At 47.7% G+C, this 19,108-nt stretch overlaps 2 protein-coding genes across 7 annotated transcripts in view; both read left to right on the top strand.

Annotated features, from left to right (window-relative positions):
- The first annotated feature begins 38 nt into the window (after positions 1-38).
- Positions 39-6,975, top strand: btf3l4 (basic transcription factor 3 like 4). Of its 2 annotated transcripts, none has more exons than XM_088597927.1 (6): positions 39-125; positions 1,664-1,725; positions 3,398-3,511; positions 3,972-4,173; positions 5,709-5,768; positions 6,557-6,975. In XM_088597927.1, exons 2-6 carry the CDS (start codon positions 1,672-1,674, stop codon positions 6,601-6,603), a joined length of 477 nt encoding a protein of 158 aa, XP_088454053.1. In that variant the 5' UTR covers positions 39-125; positions 1,664-1,671; the 3' UTR covers positions 6,604-6,975. The 2 variants fall into 2 exon arrangements, with proteins under 2 accessions (XP_088454053.1, XP_088454052.1); XM_088597926.1 differs by lacking the exon at positions 39-125 and adding an exon at positions 660-821.
- A 2,278-nt stretch (positions 6,976-9,253) lies between these two features.
- The window catches only part of zfyve9a (zinc finger, FYVE domain containing 9a), a 31,042-nt gene continuing 21,187 nt past the window's right edge, over positions 9,254-19,108 (top strand). For 2 of the 5 annotated variants that reach the window (XM_088597905.1, XM_088597901.1), the window contains exons 1-3: positions 9,254-9,504; positions 17,870-17,955; positions 18,768-18,875. In XM_088597905.1, coding sequence (XP_088454031.1) covers positions 18,806-18,875 — 70 coding nt within the window. In that variant the 5' untranslated portion in view covers positions 9,254-9,504; positions 17,870-17,955; positions 18,768-18,805. Of the gene's footprint in view, positions 9,505-9,620; positions 10,008-12,958; positions 13,036-14,053; positions 14,077-17,869; positions 17,956-18,767; positions 18,876-19,108 lie in introns of those variants that run through there. The other 3 variants (XM_088597902.1, XM_088597903.1, XM_088597904.1) reach the window with 3 other exon arrangements.

The raw sequence follows: 19,108 nt of genomic DNA, 5'->3' as shown, positions 1-19,108 counted from the left end.
TGCTAAGCAGAGAAGAACACGTTTTCAAGCCGCCGTCCGGGGGATTGCCACTCTATCTTGAGTTACTTTTGAGACGAAAAACTATTCCAGCAATATTTTTGTATATTATTTAAATGAAATAAAAGGTAGCACTCATATACGGTTGCTTAAAGGGGAATTTTAACCTCTTTTATATGTGATCAAATATTTTAAACTATTAAACTCAACGTTCAGATAACAGTGTTGTTGTTAATTGCTATTATATCAGTGCATGGCTTCTATGAAATAAAACAATCTAAAATTCTAGAAATGGACGGTCTATTTTAATATTGGCTACAACATGTGATGCGGTTGGCAATATGTGAGAGCAGTCAGCGATGGGATGAAGCAACAAAATACATATTTGGCTAAAATATTATTGAGCAGTAGTTTGACGTTCCAAAATTATTGTATTATTGAAAATAATTTGTGATATAATTTAAATACAATATTATAATTTTGTGATATTTAAGGAATTATTAAGTGTTAAAAGTCATTAAGTAAAACTACTGTTACAGAATTTTCTATCTAGTATACTGAATTATAAATTCTTGTGACCACCGGAAGTCGTGCCGGCGGACTGTTATTTACTGCGACACCGCGACAGCCCTCTCTTCCGCCAAGGCGGGGGGCGGGGCCTCTGGCCGTCACGTGATAGCGGACGCAGGTTCTCCCTTAGATCCGCCATCTTTCGTCGCCGCGTGTTCCTGTCTCTGCGTCTGTGTCTGGATCCCCGTCAAGAGAGAGGCCATCTCTGCTGTAGTGGTGCAGAGGGGACGGAAAATAGAAAAACAGTAAAAAAGGTGCGGGGAAGAAGGTTACCGTGCGAAACGAACCCATAGAATGTTGTCATCTTTTTTTCCCCGGCCACAGTGTGTGGACAGTGTGGTATTTGCTAATGGTAGCCTGCGTAAATACTACTGTGTTGGCTGAAAATGGGCCTTAGCGTTTATTCGTAAGAAATTGAAGTGCTGGCATAAACCTGGAGCTGGATTTGTGGGTATTTTTGTTCGTATGTGATACTAATATCGCGTATCAGAACAAGTGGGCGCATTCTTGCTGGGTGTGCTGGTCATTTTAATAAAGGCACGTTCATTGTGACTACGGTGTGTGTGTTTTATCTCGTACGCTAGGCAGTGCGCCGAGGGCAGAACCCAGTTGCAGTTTCTCTTTTTTTTTTTCTTTCCTGATCAGCCAGTGTGTGCTGACATGCCCGTGAAAGAGTGAGGTTTTATCAAGGCGCCGATGAAATGTCCTCTGTCGTTAACACGTGTTTTTATTGACATTTATGTCTGTCCCTTCTCATGTGAAGTGGATCTGTTGGGGACAGCCTTGGTTTTTGCGTGAAGGGTCACTATGATTATTCCTGTATTTTTTTTTTTGCATCTAAGCCGAGTTTTAGGTTGGAAGCTCTTCCAAAAAAAGGTTTTTAAAGCACTTAAGTAAAACTCAGTTGTCCCCCTGCAGAAGAAAGTAAGTTTGAGGTTTTGACTGAAGTTCTTAAAAACTCCTGTAGATGACTGTAACTTAACAGCTTTATTCACCAGCTGCCTCTCCTGTGCTCCGTCAGGCACAGCTGCTGAGTGAGGTACCAGCTCTTTCTTGTAAAAGTAACAGAAGCTGCTGTGTTCTTTTTGTGTTTCAGATAACGCTATGAATCAAGAAAAATTAGCCAAGCTTCAGGCCCAGGTTCGAATAGGTGGAAAGGTAGGAGTCTTTTTTTTTCTCACCCCCCGATCTCCTCTACAGCTTGTCTTTGCTATTCAAAGTAGTAACAGAATAAAATCCGGTCAAGTTATCCCTCTCAAATGGCTTTCATTAGTACAGTTATTTTGAACCGTATGTCTTGTTCTTTTGTTATGTACTTTTGTGATTTCTTCCCATCGCTGACTAGCGCTTCTTCAAGAACGCAAGGTCACAAGCCAGGAGGCCACCTGGCTTGTTTAATTGATAGATAAGGACTGAGTTCTGCTTGCTGGCGGACGGTCTGTTTTGACACGCTGTACCTGTAAACCCGTCGATAAAGCCACACCAGGCCTGACCCTGTCAACTTCCAGCTCTAGGGGCGTTGACGCTGCCGGTCCCAGTCGGGATCAGACGATCTCGAACGGTTGATCGTGATGAGAAGCCCTGCGTTTACAGTCCACTCTAGGTTGGATCAGCAGTGCGGTTAGCCCCGAGATCAGTAACTCAGTAACTCTCCTGGTTATACAGTGTCGTGCTGCCAGTCAATGCAACACCAGCACATGGAGGCCAGGTTTTACTCGATGGGCATTCTGGGCGACATTTCTTTTTGCCATCAGCGGCAACATCAGCTGCTCGACGCTTGCTCGGTCTGAGCATTTGCACGGGATCAGACCGCCACATGGCTGAAGCTGATACTCATGGCTTCCCACGAGGAGCGGCCCCGTAGGATCCTCATGGCTTTAAGCTTGTAACTACAAAAGGGACAAGAGGGGCCGGATGGCCTCGTCTCGTTTGTAGCCTTTCTTGTGCTCTTAATGACGTCGGTCACGAGTGAAGCTGTTCGTCCCTCTTCCTGGGAAGCCGGCACACCCCTGAGGAGAAGGTGCAGTCCGAGGCAGGGTCCACAGTCATTCACCCTGCCGTTCTGGGAGTGGGGTCAAGGTCTACTGGGGTTGATCGGATGAGAATCAGAAATGGCCGTGTCAGTGAACCTGTCGTTCTGTGACTCATCCATTTAATAGTCTTGCGGCTTTGATAGAGCTGAGCATCCCTTGATAATGGCGGATGAAGGGGATGACTTTGAAGCTCACCCTCCGGTCAGTGGAGTGGGACACGGACCCGTTGAGCACTGTTTGGATACCTCTGTTATTTGCCGCTTGGTCAAAGCAAAGGGGTAAAAAAAACAAACCCAGCTCTTCGTGCTGTCCACACAGGCCCTAGTTCTGCTTGCATCGGCATTCCTTTCATGGTGGTGTTTGGTTTGTGCCATTCATGCAGGGGCTGGTGGCTTTTACCAGCTCTGCGATTTCAAAAGGACAAGAGGCTCATGTCCCTCTACTGTCCCATCTCTTCAAAGCCATTCTGTAGAAGTTCGTTTAGTAGTATGGCTTCTAGCAAATTTTGGACTCTGGGTTTTGGGATAGATGATGGAAAACATCCACGGGTTTAATTTAAGCCAGTTCTTCCAGGTTTTTGATGAAAACCTATGTTCTTTGTGATTAACGGGAATTGGCTGAAATGTTAGCTTAATCTCAAAGAGAAATGTTGTCATTCTCTTGCAGTTTTGTTTTGGTTATTCATTGCTTTCCACATCCTGGATCCTCAAAACTGTTCCTGGCTTCCTCCACTCCTGTTGTTTTTGTGTGCGCGCATGTGTGCCTCTGTCCCACGTTTTCTCCTGTTCGGTCTGCAGGGAACAGCGCGTAGGAAGAAGAAGGTGGTACACAGAACAGCAACGGCTGATGACAAAAAACTTCAAAGTTCTCTCAAGAAACTGGCTGTGAACAACATTGCAGGCATTGAGGAGGTGAGTAACCTCATACAAGCCCAGTGTCACAGGGTCTGTTTCATTGGACACCAGTGTAAAGTAGCGGTGAGGGATCTGGGCTTGTATTGAGAAAGTTGTGGGTTCAAATCCTGGGTGAGGCACTGGAGTTGGACGTTTTAGCATGGCACTTCACTTGGGTTGTTTTTGTAGAACGCCCAGCTGTATAAAATAGGTACAAAGGTAAGTCACATTGGATAAAAGTATGAGCCAACTGATAGTTATGTACTTAAGGATCTTCTGGCCCTTTCGTGATCTGAAACAATCTTGAAAGGAGTTCCTTAACGTGCGCAAAATAGCAAAACCACTTCGTTTAGCCTGACTGTCTTTAATGTGGCATGTGAAGGCAGATGTTGATAGTAAAAAGAAAAGACCCGGATAGCAACGCGATTTATCCCCCCCCCATCGGGAGCTTGTTCTGATCGGCGGGTTGTCTCCGCAGGTGAACATGATCAAAGACGACGGGACCGTGATTCACTTTAACAACCCCAAGGTGCAGGCCTCCCTGTCTGCCAACACCTTCGCCATCACCGGCCACGCGGAAACCAAGCAGCTCACAGAGATGCTCCCGGGCATCCTCAGCCAGCTGGGCGCCGACAGCCTGACCAGCCTCCGCAAACTCGCAGAGCAGTTCCCGCGGCAAGGTGTGTGTCCTGCAGGTGATTGCAGGTCAAGGGATCTCGAGATGCCCGCTTTTGTTTTGATGAGTGATGTGTGCCGTTTAAGGCTGTTGCGGTGGCGCAGTGGGTGAGCATTGCTGCCTCCCAGCGCTGGGGCCCCCCCTGAGTTCAATTCCAAGACCCGGGGAGCTATCTGGGGGGAGTTTGCATGTTCTCCCCTGGTTTGCTTTGGTTTCCTTCTTTGGGTGCTCCGGTTTCCTCCCGCTGTCCAACGACCTACTGGTAGGTTAATTGGCTCCTGAGAAAAGTGGGCCCGGTGTGGGGGGGGTGTGCGTGTTGGTTGGTGTCTGTCTGCCCCGTGATGGATCGACGTCCTGTCCAGGGTGTATCCTGCTTTTCGCCCGTTGCTTGCTGGGATGGGCTCCAGCTCCGGGGGTGCAGCCAGAGGGAAAGCACTAAATATGGCTTTGCCTCCCCAGCTGCCTCTCTATTTTCGGCGTTACCTGAAATCCTGCACCGTCATAAATTTACCCACAAAATAAAAAGTAAATGTAGGAAACAATTGACGCATCTAAGCTGTTTTTTCAGAGAGCGTACACATAGCCTCTGTTAGCAGGGGTCGGTGTGGGCAGACAGGCGGCCGACTGTAGTAGACCGTCCCTACGCCGCTCGTTGTGAAAGCAGCGTGAGATTTTGGCCCTGGCTTGTGCGTCAGTCCCGCCTTCGCCCCTGGTGCCAAACAGAAGTGCAGTAGTACACCTTTCTTGTACAACATCCTATTTTAGAAGGCAAATAACATCATTTAAAAATGTCACCCCCCCCCCCCCCCCCCAATATAAAATTCTGGCTGCGACACTCTCTAGCCCTCCCCCCACGTCCTTAAATTGGATGAAGGGGTGAGAGAATGGATGGGTGTGTCGTTTTCTTTAGGGAACTGTGTATTTTTTTTGGAAGGGTTAGAATTGCCAGTGAAGAGTTATCTTGTTTACGTGCCCTCCCGGTTTGTGATCGCCAGCTGCGCGCCTCCAGCGCCCCGGCTCTCGGCTGTGCGCCCCACGATATGCACGCGGGGGGGTGAGGGAGTGTAGGCATGTTCCTGAGACTCGGCCATCTCTGGGCCACTGGCCTTGTAGCGCATCACTGCCGTGCACCGCAGTGGAGGTGCATCCATCACTGGTACACAATCAGTATTTATTGTATATTGTAAATTGCGTTTTACAATTTCGCATGAGTCAGGTGTTATTTACAATTTTTACAATATTTTAATGTTGGCTGCAGTGGATGAAGACTTGAGTGCTTTCAAATGTCCAGAATGCAGGAGTGTTTTGTGAGGTGCACCCATAATGCCTATGGAAAGGCATATTTTTTACCCACCCCAACGTGTTTGCTCACATACACCCTGCCTCCTCATCTGTTCAAGTTGCAGAACTCTTTTACTGCCATCTTCTCTGAAAAGAGCTGGCAGTATGTCAAAAGAATATCTTTTGAGGGATCCAAACCTTGTATAAATGAATAGATTGAGTAAACTTGACGTGCTTTTTTTTTTTTGTCCCATGTAGTGCTTGATAACAAAGCACCCAAAGCAGAGGATATTGACGAAGAAGACGACGATGTCCCAGGTACTGATGTGTTTACGCTCATTATATCCGACCTGCAAGATGAATTAACTAAAACTTAACATTGTGTTAAGAGTCTGGTGAACCTTCATGTCCACTCTGATAAAAGTATTGACTTATGTAATTATAAGTAGCTTTTGAATCGCTCAGTTTAGTGACGACTTTAGATGATATTCTCTAATTTCGTTATATCTATGAATGTTTGTTGTTGGGTTGGAAATGCATGACTGGAGAAGCAAGTAACTAACTTTATTTACTTGATGGACATGGCTGACAAAATGTGTTTGCAGCTTGAGGAGAGGACCGAGATCTCCTTGAGACGTGCATACTTGTCTTCTCCTGCATCTAGAACTGTGTGGTTATGCATCAGCAGACTGCTGTTGGTCTTTCCTCTGAAGCTGGCTGTTTTTTTTTCCCCCTAAATCAAGTCTTTACTCCAGATGGCTGTAGTAGGAGGGAGTTAAAGATTGTGTAAAAACACCAGATGCTTGAGGCAGTCGGCACAGTGCTGGTTACGTCTTTGGGTCGATGCCGGAGCAGTGCAGTGAAATTTATTGAATTACTCACGGACTCGTGACCGGGGGGGGGGGCGCGTTCATGAAAAGGAATCGTCACAGGATTGAAATGCCTGCGATGAGGAGGCACGGGGCGGTCGCTACCCGCTCCACAGCCTCCAGAAGAGCCAGAGCAAGGAGATGGCGGGACGTGAAGGCTGTGTCTTTTGTGCTGAAGTGTGAGCCCTGGCGTTTCTCGAGCTGACCCCACCTGGCCGACTCTTTCTCCCCTTGCAGACCTCGTAGAGAACTTCGACGAAGCGTCCAAGAACGAGGCGAACTGAGGCCGGCCGGAGAGGAGGGGCCGGAGCTCTTCCTGCGGCGGGCAGGGGCGACGGCGTCCCAGGGAAGCGGCTCGTTTCAGTGTTTTAACCTTTAGAAACAAGAGTTATGATTTCAGCGTTGCGACGGACGAAAAGACTTTTTTGTATTTTTAACAGGCTGCCCGCTTCGGGATCTTCCATTCTGGACCGATTTGTGCACTAAAACGCCATCGACACAATTTCCTGAAAAAAAAGGGTTCCCAGCATTTAATTTTTTGTTTTAAAGCGGCCTGGTATGCCGGCTGCAAATGCAGTGGTGAAGGTGAAAAGCTAGTCTTATTTAATTTTTTTTTTCTCCTTGCAAACTCCACAATAAAAGATTGATTAACCTTTTCTATATGGTGCTGTTTCATTAGACAACGCAACACTTTGTATGAATACGGCTGGTAAAGGATAAACAGATTTGATAGCCGTTTTATTAAGGGGAATGGTGCTTGTGAATCACCTTGGCTTGACCCTGGGATGTTCATGAGGGCACAAGGGACATGAGTACTGTCCGTTCTCTTCTCAGAAACCGGCTTTTGTAAGGTCATTTCACACACTGTAAACCCCATAAAGCATTGCAGGACAATTGGCATCGATGGGAGGGGTGCCGTACTCTGGCTGGCTGGAGCCCAGTCACGGTCTGCTAGTGTCGCAGCTCAAACGATGCTCTTATCGCCCAAAGGCTAATTTAGTGGGTGTATGGAACAAGCTACCCAGCCACGTGGCCTTGGATCAGTTAACTGCTTAAGCACCAAGTGGCCTGGGTAGTCCTCTCTCATTAGTACCTGCTCACATGTTCTTATGCCTCGCACCTCGGGCAGCTGGACCGGATCTCTTGAGTGAGCCGATTTAATAGTTCGGCCAGCCTGGAGCCTAAAGGCAATAATCCGGGTTCAGCCGGGGACTGTAAATCATGCTTTTGTGTTCCTGGGTTGAAATCGACTTCCCACTGCAGCGGTGCCTGTAACGGGCCTGCGGGGAAGAGGTTTCATGTCCAGCCGTCAAAATAATCCATCAATTAACGCAGCGAATTTCGATGAACATTTTCTATATATTCCGTAACCTGAAAAAAATAAATAATCCAGCGGTCATTTTTTTCCCCCAAAATGAAAATATCCAACAGGGGGCACTGTTTTTTTTCTTTTTAATATCTGTACTTGGGGGAATAGAGTTAGATACTGGTTACTCTCTGGCACAGGTTTCAGCTTGAGCAAGAAAGTTTTGCCAGCGATCCGGCATCGTTGCTAGTGGCGTATTAATGCAGTTTCACTAGGACAGAGATGGAGGCCAATAAAAAGTTAAGGTAAAGGCGTAATAGCATTTCTTCTGACCAATACAAAGGCTAAAACATAACCTGTAATTATATGCGGGTGAATCGCTTAATGTATTAAAAATATCAAACTTTTCACGTTTATTTTACGATTTTTGTGTTTAAATGTGACGACTTTTCTAGAAACCTGTACCACACGCTTGCTTCCAATGAAAATGAAGCTTTTATGCAGGGCAAGCGGTGCCCAGGGAGTACTCTCCGTGTCTGTTCAAGGTGACAGGTCACACGATAAGGTGCACGCAAGATGAAGTGTTTCAGACGTGGACTCAGAAGTTGTGAATGCACTGCAGATCATGGTGTGAGTCACAGGACGATTTAACTCCGTTTTTACATTTTCTATTGGTCGGTGAGTCTCATGAATCCAACTGGTAAATGTGTGAGGCATTCAGGAATTCACGGATCCGTCCGATTACTGTGACATCCCGACAAAACGGTGAGTCGAATTAATCCCAACTTTTAATTTGTTAGGAATTCAGAAATCTACGATCGCTGTGACATCTGTAAAAGCGGTCTCGTCTTTTAATAATTTCGCATTGCTTCTCCGAGCCCTTGACTTAAAGTGAAACCCGGTTTGAAAGACACTTTTTGTACGAGTCGTAACGCTATCTTGTAGCATCTTTTTCAGCGCCCAATGAGGCGCCGGAGGCGATGTCTTCCACGGTTCAAATTTTACAGACCTTTCGCCGCTTTAATCTTAGTGCGCATCAGTCATTCACAGAGATTAGCCGACCGGCGACCAGGTTAATTTTTCTGCACCTTCATCCGCAACGCGAGCTTTCGGTGTAAAATGCCGTCTGCCGCAGACTTTAAGATTTAAAAAAAAATAGTTGTATATTCGTATTAAGGCACAATATTCACGTGCTTAAGTGAGGGGGGGATAATTATTTAGCAGCTCCTTCGCGGGCAGCATGAGAGTCCTGGCGTTTCTGACATAATTATCGATGTTTGTTTTACAGCACAGACCACACTCTGTTCTGGCTGTGCATCTCGGTTCAAGAAACATTGTAAAGAAGACGGGATAACAAGCCGATTGCCTGTTTGCCTACCTAAGTAGAAGAGCTACGGTTATTTATTTTGCATCATAAGATGCCTGCGCCTACCTTTCCTCCGGCCTAGAGGGGGCTGTGTTTTTCTTGACTCACACTATCCGCAGATTCTATTGGCCTGAGCTGGGAGAATTGTCGAACAGGGCTAGTGTGACGCGGATGCCATTCCGGCTCCAACTGAGAACCCGGCGGAGCGATAAATATTTGCAGCACTCGGAGCCAAAATGGCGTGCTGCCGTGCAGTTTCCTTAACCTTCTCTACGTTATAATACTTGGGGGAGGTGTCCTTCTGTTCCCTATCTCAACTACCCGACTTGTTCTGGAGCCTGGAGACATCGGGAGTTCAAACGAGGAGACTTATAGATCGTTAATATAGAAAAAAAAAGAAATAGATATCCAAGGAGAAGCCTTTCGGACCCGTTAGTTCCCCGAAAATACGCGGGATGTGGAGGGACGTGTTTCGTGGCGTTTTAGGATCTTGAGAAGATGAGGGGACCGCAGGTGAGACAGAAACGTTCGAGTTTGTTGCGTGTCATGTTGAAGCAATGATTTTTGAAGGAGGGGGGGGTGTGTGGATATTAATTAATTCACACCCCAGATTGCAAGCGGGCTGTGTGTCTCATTTTACACGCAAAATAAAATTGCAAGCTTCGGGAAAACGCAGTGAAATCGGAGGCTGGAAAGGTGTCTGTTGTCTTTTTTTTTTTAACCTGCCGGTGAATAAAACCTAAAGGGTCGCAATTCCTCAGACGAAGATCCTAGCGTGTAACATTCTTTAGCAGCGTAGACCACGGTGCTCTGCCAGTTGTACAATAATCTGAAGAGGAACCGGCTCCCCGGAGCGTGATCGCATTTCGTTCTGCAAATCGGTGATCATGCCTGAGCCCGGCCGTGGAAAGTCACTGCAGAGGCTGTTGTTATTTCCAAAAGTGCATCATAGAGTTTGGTCTCGTCGTCCGCCTCCTCTACGGTCTTGGCGCTTTCCGGCTAATGCGGGACACAGGGTAAGCGGTTTCCTCGCGAAGGGCTGTGGCTTCAGCACGAGTGTTTTTATTTTGTAAAGCCGCGGTTGGTCCCGTTGTTTACACGAAGTTGAAGCTCGGCCTTTATCCTACCCCCCCGGCCGCGGCAGAGCCCTGTCCCAGCCGCAGTGACAGCGGGACGGACTGGTGCAGGATCGGGGGGACCCCCCGCCGCTGTTCCTCAATGCGGAGAGCACCCCCGTCCTGTTCATTTTTCTGACCCGTGTTCACGGCTGGCCTGGGCCGTGGACGCATGCCCTTTCAGGCGATTGATAAGTGTCGAGCTGAGACTGCTGAATCGCACACGCTCTCTCGCCTCGTCTTGGGGTGGCATTTTTTTTGGTTGTTTTCGAGAAACGGGGCGGGAAAACACCCCAACAGCATGTGATTTGGAGAGAGCGAGTGACTTTCCCTTTCCTTTCAGATAAAAGTTAAATTGGTCTGGGGGATCCGTCGGCGTCCTGGAGTCCTGCGTGTTTCGAGATCGGATTTGCTATTGCCGATTTATGTCCCCAAGAGCTGACTATCGCCCAGTTTAGTCTATGAAGAGAAACTCCTCACCGAGTAGCTTTGTCATGTATACAGAAAGGAGCTCAACGTCTCGGATCATACCCCACTATTGTATTTTTTTTTTAGTTTATAATAATTTGCTTGCTGGATGTCTAGATGACTGCAATCGTAGAAAAAGAAAATCTGTTCCTGAAAAGACGCCGATCTTATGTCACAGTAGGGGAGTTGAGTCATTCCGTACATGGGGAATTTGCATATTTTATCAAGTGGAATGAAGCCACATCATTCCCTCGCTGGTGTCTTTGCAAGGAGGGGGTCTTGAGCGGCTCGCGGAGACGGGTGGGCGGCGGAACGATGTGGGGTCTCGAGCCGGGGTGCGCACCGACGCCGCGCCGTGATTGGCTGCGGCGGGGCGGCACGTCACAGGCCGAATGTAAAGCCGCTCGTGGCCTGCATGGTCAGCCGAGGACGCCTCAGCGCCCACCCACCCGGTGCTAGCAGAAAAGGCACGATGGCATGTTATCCTCTTCCTCTTCCTCATCGTTTTATAAGACTCTCGGCTACCTGCATTTGTCCCTGGCGGTGGTATCCCGGCTCTTTGCCCTGCTGCAGCAGGAACCCGCTTGAGAAGTCTTCGCCCTGTTGCGGTACCCGCCTATCACGGTTTATTTTCTTTCAAATTGTGTTTTAAGACAAAAAAACACACACACACACACACACAACACACACTCTCAGTATGACGTCGTTGCGTCGCTCGCATCGTTTTAAGACTTGGATTTGTAAAGGCGCGTCCTAAAAGTCAGTAAGCCCATAAAAACCGGTGTATGGAAAAGGTATTTTATTTTGGTCCCGCTCACGGCACTTCACTGTTTGGGGTGGCAGGCCTTCGTGTGTCGGCTGTTTAAAAAGTGATTCACCCCACTTCAGGTGAGCTGTCATTTTCGTTCATGCGGAGGATCAGGTTGTCAGCCGTTAAACTGGTGCTTCACCGCCCTGCTCTCCACAACGGATTTCTGGAGGGAGAAGACCGTGTTTGTGGGCTCTGTTTTAGGGGCTGGAGCTTTGCATCCATATCTAGTCCTTAACAAAGAGTGTGTACTCGCTGCACAAGAATTCCTCATACAGATTCTGAAGTAATCGGGTTGGGTTCGACATCCCTCCTTATTTTGCAGTTTCTGTACATATGCTGGAGTCTTCTGTTTTATAAGCATAATTAAGACGGAAGATTACTGTGATTATACTCAGTGTTGGGGGGGGGGGTACTTCAAAGAGAGAATCCAGGGCTCCCTAATCCATTCTTAAATAACTGTCACTTTGACGCCATCCTGAAACTTCTTATATTGTAATGGGGGCATTTGCATAATCCAGCACGAGGTTTTGCTTTCTGCTAATTTCTCCACTGGAATGAAGCGGAGGATATAAATACCCGCCTGAGCTTGATCAGAAAATACTCCTGCTCGCTCTGTAGCCTCGGTTTTGTAAACCAGCACTTGGTGCTGAAGTGATGCCCCCAGGGACGTGATGATGGGAGGAGGTGGGTGTGACGGGACTGAGAGTCTTTCCTGGTACACCAGTGGGTCAGGGTGACCCCCCACTCCCATTGTTTTCCTTTCTCGGTGACACAATCCAACGCCTTCATTGGCTTAATAATAAGATAAGCCCGAACTATTTGTTCCCAGCTCTTCAACGCGTTGGAGCTTTAGTTGACATGTTGTGATTTGTAAGTGAAATAAAATGCAAATATCCCAAAAGGTGAAATGGCTTTTTAGGTCAACCAAAGCTTCAGTGTTCTATTGAAGGAGAGGAGGATTGAAAACCACCAGGTGTGTGGGTCACTAGGTCATTGGGGAATCCCTGTGTTACACCCCGATTTGCTGTCTGAGCCTCGTAAAGTCGGGCTTTGTCTGCGTGTCGGTGGCTGGTCTTTTTTTCAGGAGGCGCATGAAAAAGGAGAGGAGTGCTCTGCTCACTGGAGAGGGGACGTCTGACCTCTCCTGGAAGATTTACCTGCGCTCGTGCAGGAGGGCAGAGCTGCGAGTCTGCTGTCTGATCACTGTGTGCGTGCTGTCGCAGTCTCCGCTGCAGTCTTGTAAGATGTTTAGGTCACTTCATTCCAGCGTCAACCCTCGGGGGTGTCAGGTTGTTCTTCGTGTTGTTTCGTCGCCTCCAGTGAGATCTAGTTCAAAGCACAGGAGAGAGTCTTGTAATAGCTGTCAAGGCTCGCTGTAGCGCTGCACAGCACACATCCCGTTATTTGGCAAGCAGACGCTGTTTCGTGCCATTTTTGGTTTTCAGTTCAATATCGGTGTAAAAATGAGGTTTTCTTGGCCAATTTTTTCCCCCCTACCTGGATAAAAATTCAAGGGAATGTGTGTTCTTGCTCTCGGGTTTTTTAAATGTTTGAGACCTTTCTCTTTTTTTAGCCAGAAAGTTTTTGGGCGCGGTGTGTCCCGTTGGAAAGTACTGTTGGCCAGCACTGGAGCTCCCATTTCTTGCCCAGGTTTGTGTGACCATCTGTTTCTTACCTCCTTTTAGATGAGGCCGCTAACGGACTGCATGTCGCCGTCGTGTGCAGAAAAAAAAAAACAGTTGTCAAGTGGTTTGGAGGCCTTCAGTGAGCGCTCGTGTTCCCCGAATCTCAAGCCTATATTGTAGCTCCACACTGAGCTTAAATCCAGACTGAGCAGCTCTCCGGCTGGAAACAGAGCATTGTAAAAACTGGGAGAGGCCAGGCATTCTCCCGTGTGAGGATACACCCCTGATCTCCCTCTCCCACCCGCCCCCCACCATTCTTCACCCAAGGAAATCATTAATCGGCATTTCCTGTTGCCGCCCTGTCTCTCCCAGCATGGCCAGGGCACATAGCACTTGGGACAGGAACTGAGGCGTGGAGCCGCAGAACCCTGGTTGGCCCTTCCGGGCTCCCAGGCCCCATGACACGTCCCCTCTCTGTGCCTCTGGTTGCCTGGTAGGAGCTCCTCGTACTCGGTTCCTCCCACTCCGAAGAACGCGAAAAGAAAGTCTTGAGGAAAAGGCCGGACGAGACTGTAAGGCCTCGGCTTGGAATGTAGCGCACGGCCTCATATTTACATGTGGCGAGTCGCTTAACAGCGCTGCCAGGAATGCCGCTGTGAAACTCGGGAGGCAGCTGGAAACTGGACCTCTGCCACAGGCTGAAATCCAGTATTTTCTTTATCTGGGGGTACAGGCATCACTTGAGAGGCAGGACAGACAGGTGGCGTTAGCTAAATCTTCCTGGCCGCGTTTTGGGCGGTGTATGCACACCCCCTGGTTTCAGATTCATCAGATTAGGGTGGGAGTTCTGCGCTGTAGGTACAGGGATCTCGCTGTGCAGGTGTAGATGGAAGTGCTGAATGAGGGGTATAGGGAATGTTGGCTCGTGAGGCGCAGTTCTGTCCAGTTCCTGGTTCGCTGTCGCTCGTGACTGTGCAAGGTTGTGTGGAGTTTGAAGCTCGAGGCCAGGGGCCGGTCAGAAGGGGTTAGCTCGTGCACTCGTTCTTACGGATTTGCATGCCAAAATGTAAGTAGGACCTTTATTGAGTCATCAAAATTTAATATTAAAATATGTCTAAAATTAATTTATGAAGAGGCACATTGAGCGTGATGCTCTCCCTTGTTGAGTTCAGTTGTTAACGGGGAACTGCAGTCCCGATTTCCCAGACTGGTTATGACATGTCAGTAAAAAGATAAATGCATTGACAAATTCAACAAATTTCCAATTAAACCCTTGGTCTCACCGCGGGTGAGAGCGAGAATTCAAGAGAATTGTGACATGGTGCAGCGCTTCCTGCTCACTAGTCACTGTACCAACTGGTATACTGTGATGTGTGAGGGGATAAGTACAGGTTGTGCAGCAGACATTTCGCCACAGAAATGTTCCAACATGATCAGCATGAGTTAACAAATAAGCTCCGTTTATCTGCGCTCAAAGTCAAGAGCAATATTTGTATGGGATTAAAAGAGATGTGTTCACAGTGTAATAGGGCCGCACAGGTCAGCAGAAGTTTTGCTGCCTCATTCTGAATCGCAGAACATGGTGTTGCACATACCTGGAAATGTATGTAAATACATTTTGTGATGTAGATAATACTTTATTGATCCCGAAGGGAAATTGGAGGCTTTACAAGTTACTGTGTACATTTTACTTTCATTGTGGTTTGAAATGCGCACATCAGTGCCGATCCTTTCTAACCCAGAAATATAAAAATAGCATTGCAGTTCTGCTTTAACTGGCTGAGAGAGGGACACTCGTGTGTATTGTATAAAAAAATACCTGTTCACAGAGGTATGGTGGTCCTAATGCTGGAAAAAACTCCCCAACAAATCCGAATCTTTATGCCGAAAAGGGGGGGAGGGAGAAAAATGAGTCCCTGCTGCCGTCATTGCAAGAGGTTTTAACAGAGCCTTGGCGTTAATCCATTTAACGCGTTGCTGAGGAGAGATGCTCCATGAATTGCAATAGGTGCTTCTTCTGGTCTGGAGGTTCTTATTAAATGCGTCCGAGAGTGACATAGTGCTAAGTAAGCAACACGGTAAATAGGACGGATATTGGAAATGTCCAAGATGAGAGAATATTTAATCCTAGACCAGAGATTAAAAGGCTTTCCGCATCACAGCTATTGTACAGTTTCGTGCACAGCGTTTTCACCTATATTTTGTATTCGCTAGTGATGATTGTTGAACCCACCCAGTCTGGAATAGCCAGTTATCTTTTTTTCTCATCTTAGCTAGCAGTTCTGAACCCTGTAGCTGCACACAGGAGAAGGAGGAAGTGTAGGTAGGCTCCCCCCGCTGTCCATCTCTGGTCTTCTAACCTGTCATTGGCTAAACAGCCCCATCCCGGTGGTTCAGCACCGATTGGAGGAGAGTTACGCCCCCCACCGATTGTAGGATACAGTTTCAGGAAAGCCAACTGTGGGAGAAGGTTAAATGGTTCAAAGTTTTAAAATATATTCTGCTTGAAGCACAGACCAAATGCATCTCTAGAGTTAGCAAATCAAAGGCTCGAAATCTGTGACCCAAGCGGTTAATTAAATCGGTCAAGAAAAATATCCGAAAGCATAAAAATGATTACTGCTTTTTCTTAACCTTTTTTTAAAAATGGAGTACCATAAATTGCCAGCACGAGTTAAAGAGGATGTTTTACAAACCCGAGAGAGAAGAATATTTTCATGGAGGCTAAAATAAATGAGCTTTTTCATTATTTCAACAGAAAATGATGAAGTATCCCTGATTTAATGAGAATGTTTTAGGCCTGTGGTTTTAAATGTAGTGACCACAGCCCAGTTGTGGCCCAGGAGAGCCCTGGGCAGGATCCAGTCCAAGACTTGGTCTGGGCCTGCTGGAGCCTGTGGAGTCCATGCGCACAGAGCACTGCTCATTCTAATTTCTATTTACCAAAGTACAGTGACGTGCATTTCAAACTTCAGAATGCGAGGGACTTCTCGTTAGACAAGTGGTGGTGGACATGTGCAGCAAGCCATGCTATTGATCTGGCTTCACTCAAGACGCTGCTGGAATCGATTGGTTACTGGCCACCATGTGGGCTGGACGGGCCGAAGGGCCTTTTCACATTTGCGATCTTTCTCGTGTTTTTATTTTGGGGAACAAATAGACGTGATCGGCTTCGTTCTCGGTTTTTTAGAGCCCGTGTAGCTGCTCACTTGGGAAGCTCTGGTGTTGTAACCCCAGAAACGCAGGGAATGAAAGAGAGGGGCAGCAGACTGCATCAGCTGCTGCGGATGTTGGGTAACGCCCTTGCCCTGTTTTCAAAGACATTCTCGGAATGCTGGGAGTAGAAACAAAACATTGTCTAACGTTTGTCTAACCTGCCTGGTAGGTGTGTTTATCAGTCGGTAAGTGGGGTGGAACGGTGGCCCTGTGGCTCAGGATCTGCGCCTGTGGCTGGAATGGTTGCCGGTTCGTATCCCGCAGCCGGCAGAGGAATCCTACTCTGTTGGGCCCCTGAGCAAGGCCCTTCACCCCAGCTGCTCCAGGGGCGCTGTATAAATGGCTGACCCTGTGCTCTGACCCCCAGCTTCTCTCCCTGTCTGTGTGTCTCATGGAGAGCAAGCTGGGGTATGCGAAAAGACAAATTCCTAATGCAAGAAAATTTTATGTAGCCAATAAAGTGATCTTATCTTATATTCACTTAAAAACGAGCAGTTTACATTCCAAAAACATCGGCTTCTTTCTTGTGTGAAGTACAGAGGGGTTTAGCTGTGATGGTAAAAACTACCATTTTTTGAGCTGTAAAATCTTAGACTTTGAGATCACACTTTAATTGTGAATCATTACCTGCACTTGAGACGTGGTGATTTAACGTGTGGTCATTTGACATTAGCTTACCAAACAAACTGTGCCCAGTGGGTTGGTTCTGTAGTGTGATTCATAAAATGTGTAATCTAAATCTTTAGCATTGTGATATCAGTGCAGACTCTCCCATAGTCTGTAAGCGTAGCTTTGCCTGCATACATTGTAACATTTTGGAGGATTTTACCTGTAGCCATAGCATCAGAAATCATATCCACCTGTGCTGCATTGCGGCGTGCACCTGAACTTCTCTGTAATGAAGTGTCATTCCTTAGGCTTTTTAAAAAAATCAACAGCGATGAACCTCTTGCTGATGTAACGGATGGTCCTAAGAATATATATTTTTCAAATCTAGGTCTTGTTCAGCATTGGGCTTAATCTGCTCCTAAAGGGCCATTGTGCTGCAGGGTTAAAACTGTAATTAAATTATTAATTACCTAAGGAGCTGGCTTAATTGTTAAGGTTAAATAATTCAGAGCATGGCTGCAGCAAGCACATGATCTGGTGGAGAGATACAAATGGGGTGCCAGGATGGGATTAAATATCAAAGTCTGGTATGGTTCTCTCTCGTCCTGGGGTCTACAGGTCGCCAGATTCATCCACGGCTTAGATCCCTGCGTAAACACAGGTTTAAGGCTCCCTGAATGATCTATTGAGGGTCCACAGAAAGCTACAGAAACGCCTCTTTACCTCATTCCTGCTGAGTGGCTGCATTAGCAACAGAATCTCCTCATAGGGCCCAAGTGTGATTCAAAATTCTCCTCACCTTCGCACCCAGGTCTCATTCTGTATGTGAATTCGCTTGCTGCAGCATTTCTACAGCTGTTGCAGGGCTGAAAAACTCTGACTAAGCTGTATTGAGGTTCCCCGTTTTAAATAAAGCCTGCAGTCTTGACCCATTCCGCAGTCTGGATGTGTGCGCGAGAGCCCGTGTGTTGAGCGCCGTGCCCACGCCCTCTCCTCTGATCTCCGAACCCTGTGTGCCGTGCCTCCCGTTGCAGGTGTGGGTGCGCAGCGCATGCGTGACTCGCCGGCGAGACCGCCCAGCCCGTGACCAGCATCTGTGTTAAAGCGGACCTGTGAGCAGGTGAGTGGGGGAGGTGTGCCCAGGAGAGGCTCCGTCTAGGAGATGACAACGTGAAATGCAAGGTGTTATGGGTGAGGAGGAAATGCCACGGTACCAGCTGCCAGTGGTGACAGGTATGGTGCTTCCAGCTGCCCAGATGCCGTGGTGGTTAAAGAAGATTATTTTCACCCACGGGCTGCTGTCCACATCCTCTTTCCATCCGAGTCCTCGGGACGCTGCCCTCCAGTTCTGGTGGATGTGTGACCAGCACAGCAAAGAATTCAGAAGGCGGGGATGAGGCCCTGTGCCAGGCGGGTATTGACCGGTTGCCAGGATGGGGTGCCACATGGTCGCGCTGTGTGCCAGTAGATGTGGCAGCCTACCCTCTGCTCCTGTCCAGAGGCATGTGGGCGGGGGAGGAGGGGGAAGGGGATTGAAATGCAGAAACACAAGAGCATGTAGTCGCTGCAGAACCGAAACAAGAGGGGAAACGTGCTCTGGTTCTCTTCAAGATCAGTGAGCAGTTCGGGGCGAAATGTGTGTTATTTGCATTCTTGTATTAGCTTGTGTCCTTCTTCGTCTTTTGGGTTATTCAAAGCTGTGTGCCTGAGCCAATCTTTAAAGAAGGAGCAACTGATAAATGCATTAAACAAAGAGTGATGGTTTAAATAGAAGATGCGCTCCTCGTGTAGCGTAATTATTTCTTCTCTTGTGTAATACAATTGGAATCCTTCCAGAGCACGCCCCTGTTGTCACAATAGTAGTCTCGTGTCGGGCTGTCTTCTTGGTCACAGCTTGATCTCTTTCTGTTTCTGTTTTCTCCTTCCCTTCAGGTTCACACGCCGCCCGGCAGGGTGGGACGTCCTGACAAATGGAGAATTATTTCCAGGCAGAGGCCTTTAACCTTGACAAGGTGCTGGATGAGTTCGAACAGAATGAAGGTGAGTCACTGCTCTTTGTCTGTGGGCAGCCTGTCTCGTCACAAGGTAGTAACGTTTCTGGGCTGAGCTGGAACTATCCTTCTGAGTGCCTGACTGGTTTCTGTAAGGGGTTCTGTAACGATGCTGCTGCACAGCCTACAGCCTGCTATTTAGACTGCTGGTATCTCCATTGATAATCTGTGCAGTTTTTGTTTGTGAAATTAAGCTGTGAGCCATTACAAGTCCGTGCGGTG

Source organism: Lepisosteus platostomus, chromosome 11 (genome assembly GCF_059453375.1).
Source record: "Lepisosteus platostomus isolate fLepPlt1 chromosome 11, fLepPlt1.hap1, whole genome shotgun sequence".
Taxonomy (NCBI): Eukaryota; Metazoa; Chordata; class Actinopteri; order Semionotiformes; family Lepisosteidae; genus Lepisosteus; species Lepisosteus platostomus.
This window is presented reverse-complemented; position numbering and strand designations above follow the sequence as displayed.

Coding starts and splice junctions, on each gene's coding strand:
- btf3l4 (XM_088597927.1), top strand. CDS start 1,672: ATGAATCAAGAAAAATTAGCCAAGCTTCAGGCCCAGGTTCGAATAGGT. Junction 1,726..3,397: donor AGGTTCGAATAGGTGGAAAG/GTAGGAGTCTTT, acceptor TTCGGTCTGCAG/GGAACAGCGCGTAGGAAGAA. Junction 5,769..6,556: donor AGAAGACGACGATGTCCCAG/GTACTGATGTGT, acceptor CTCCCCTTGCAG/ACCTCGTAGAGAACTTCGAC.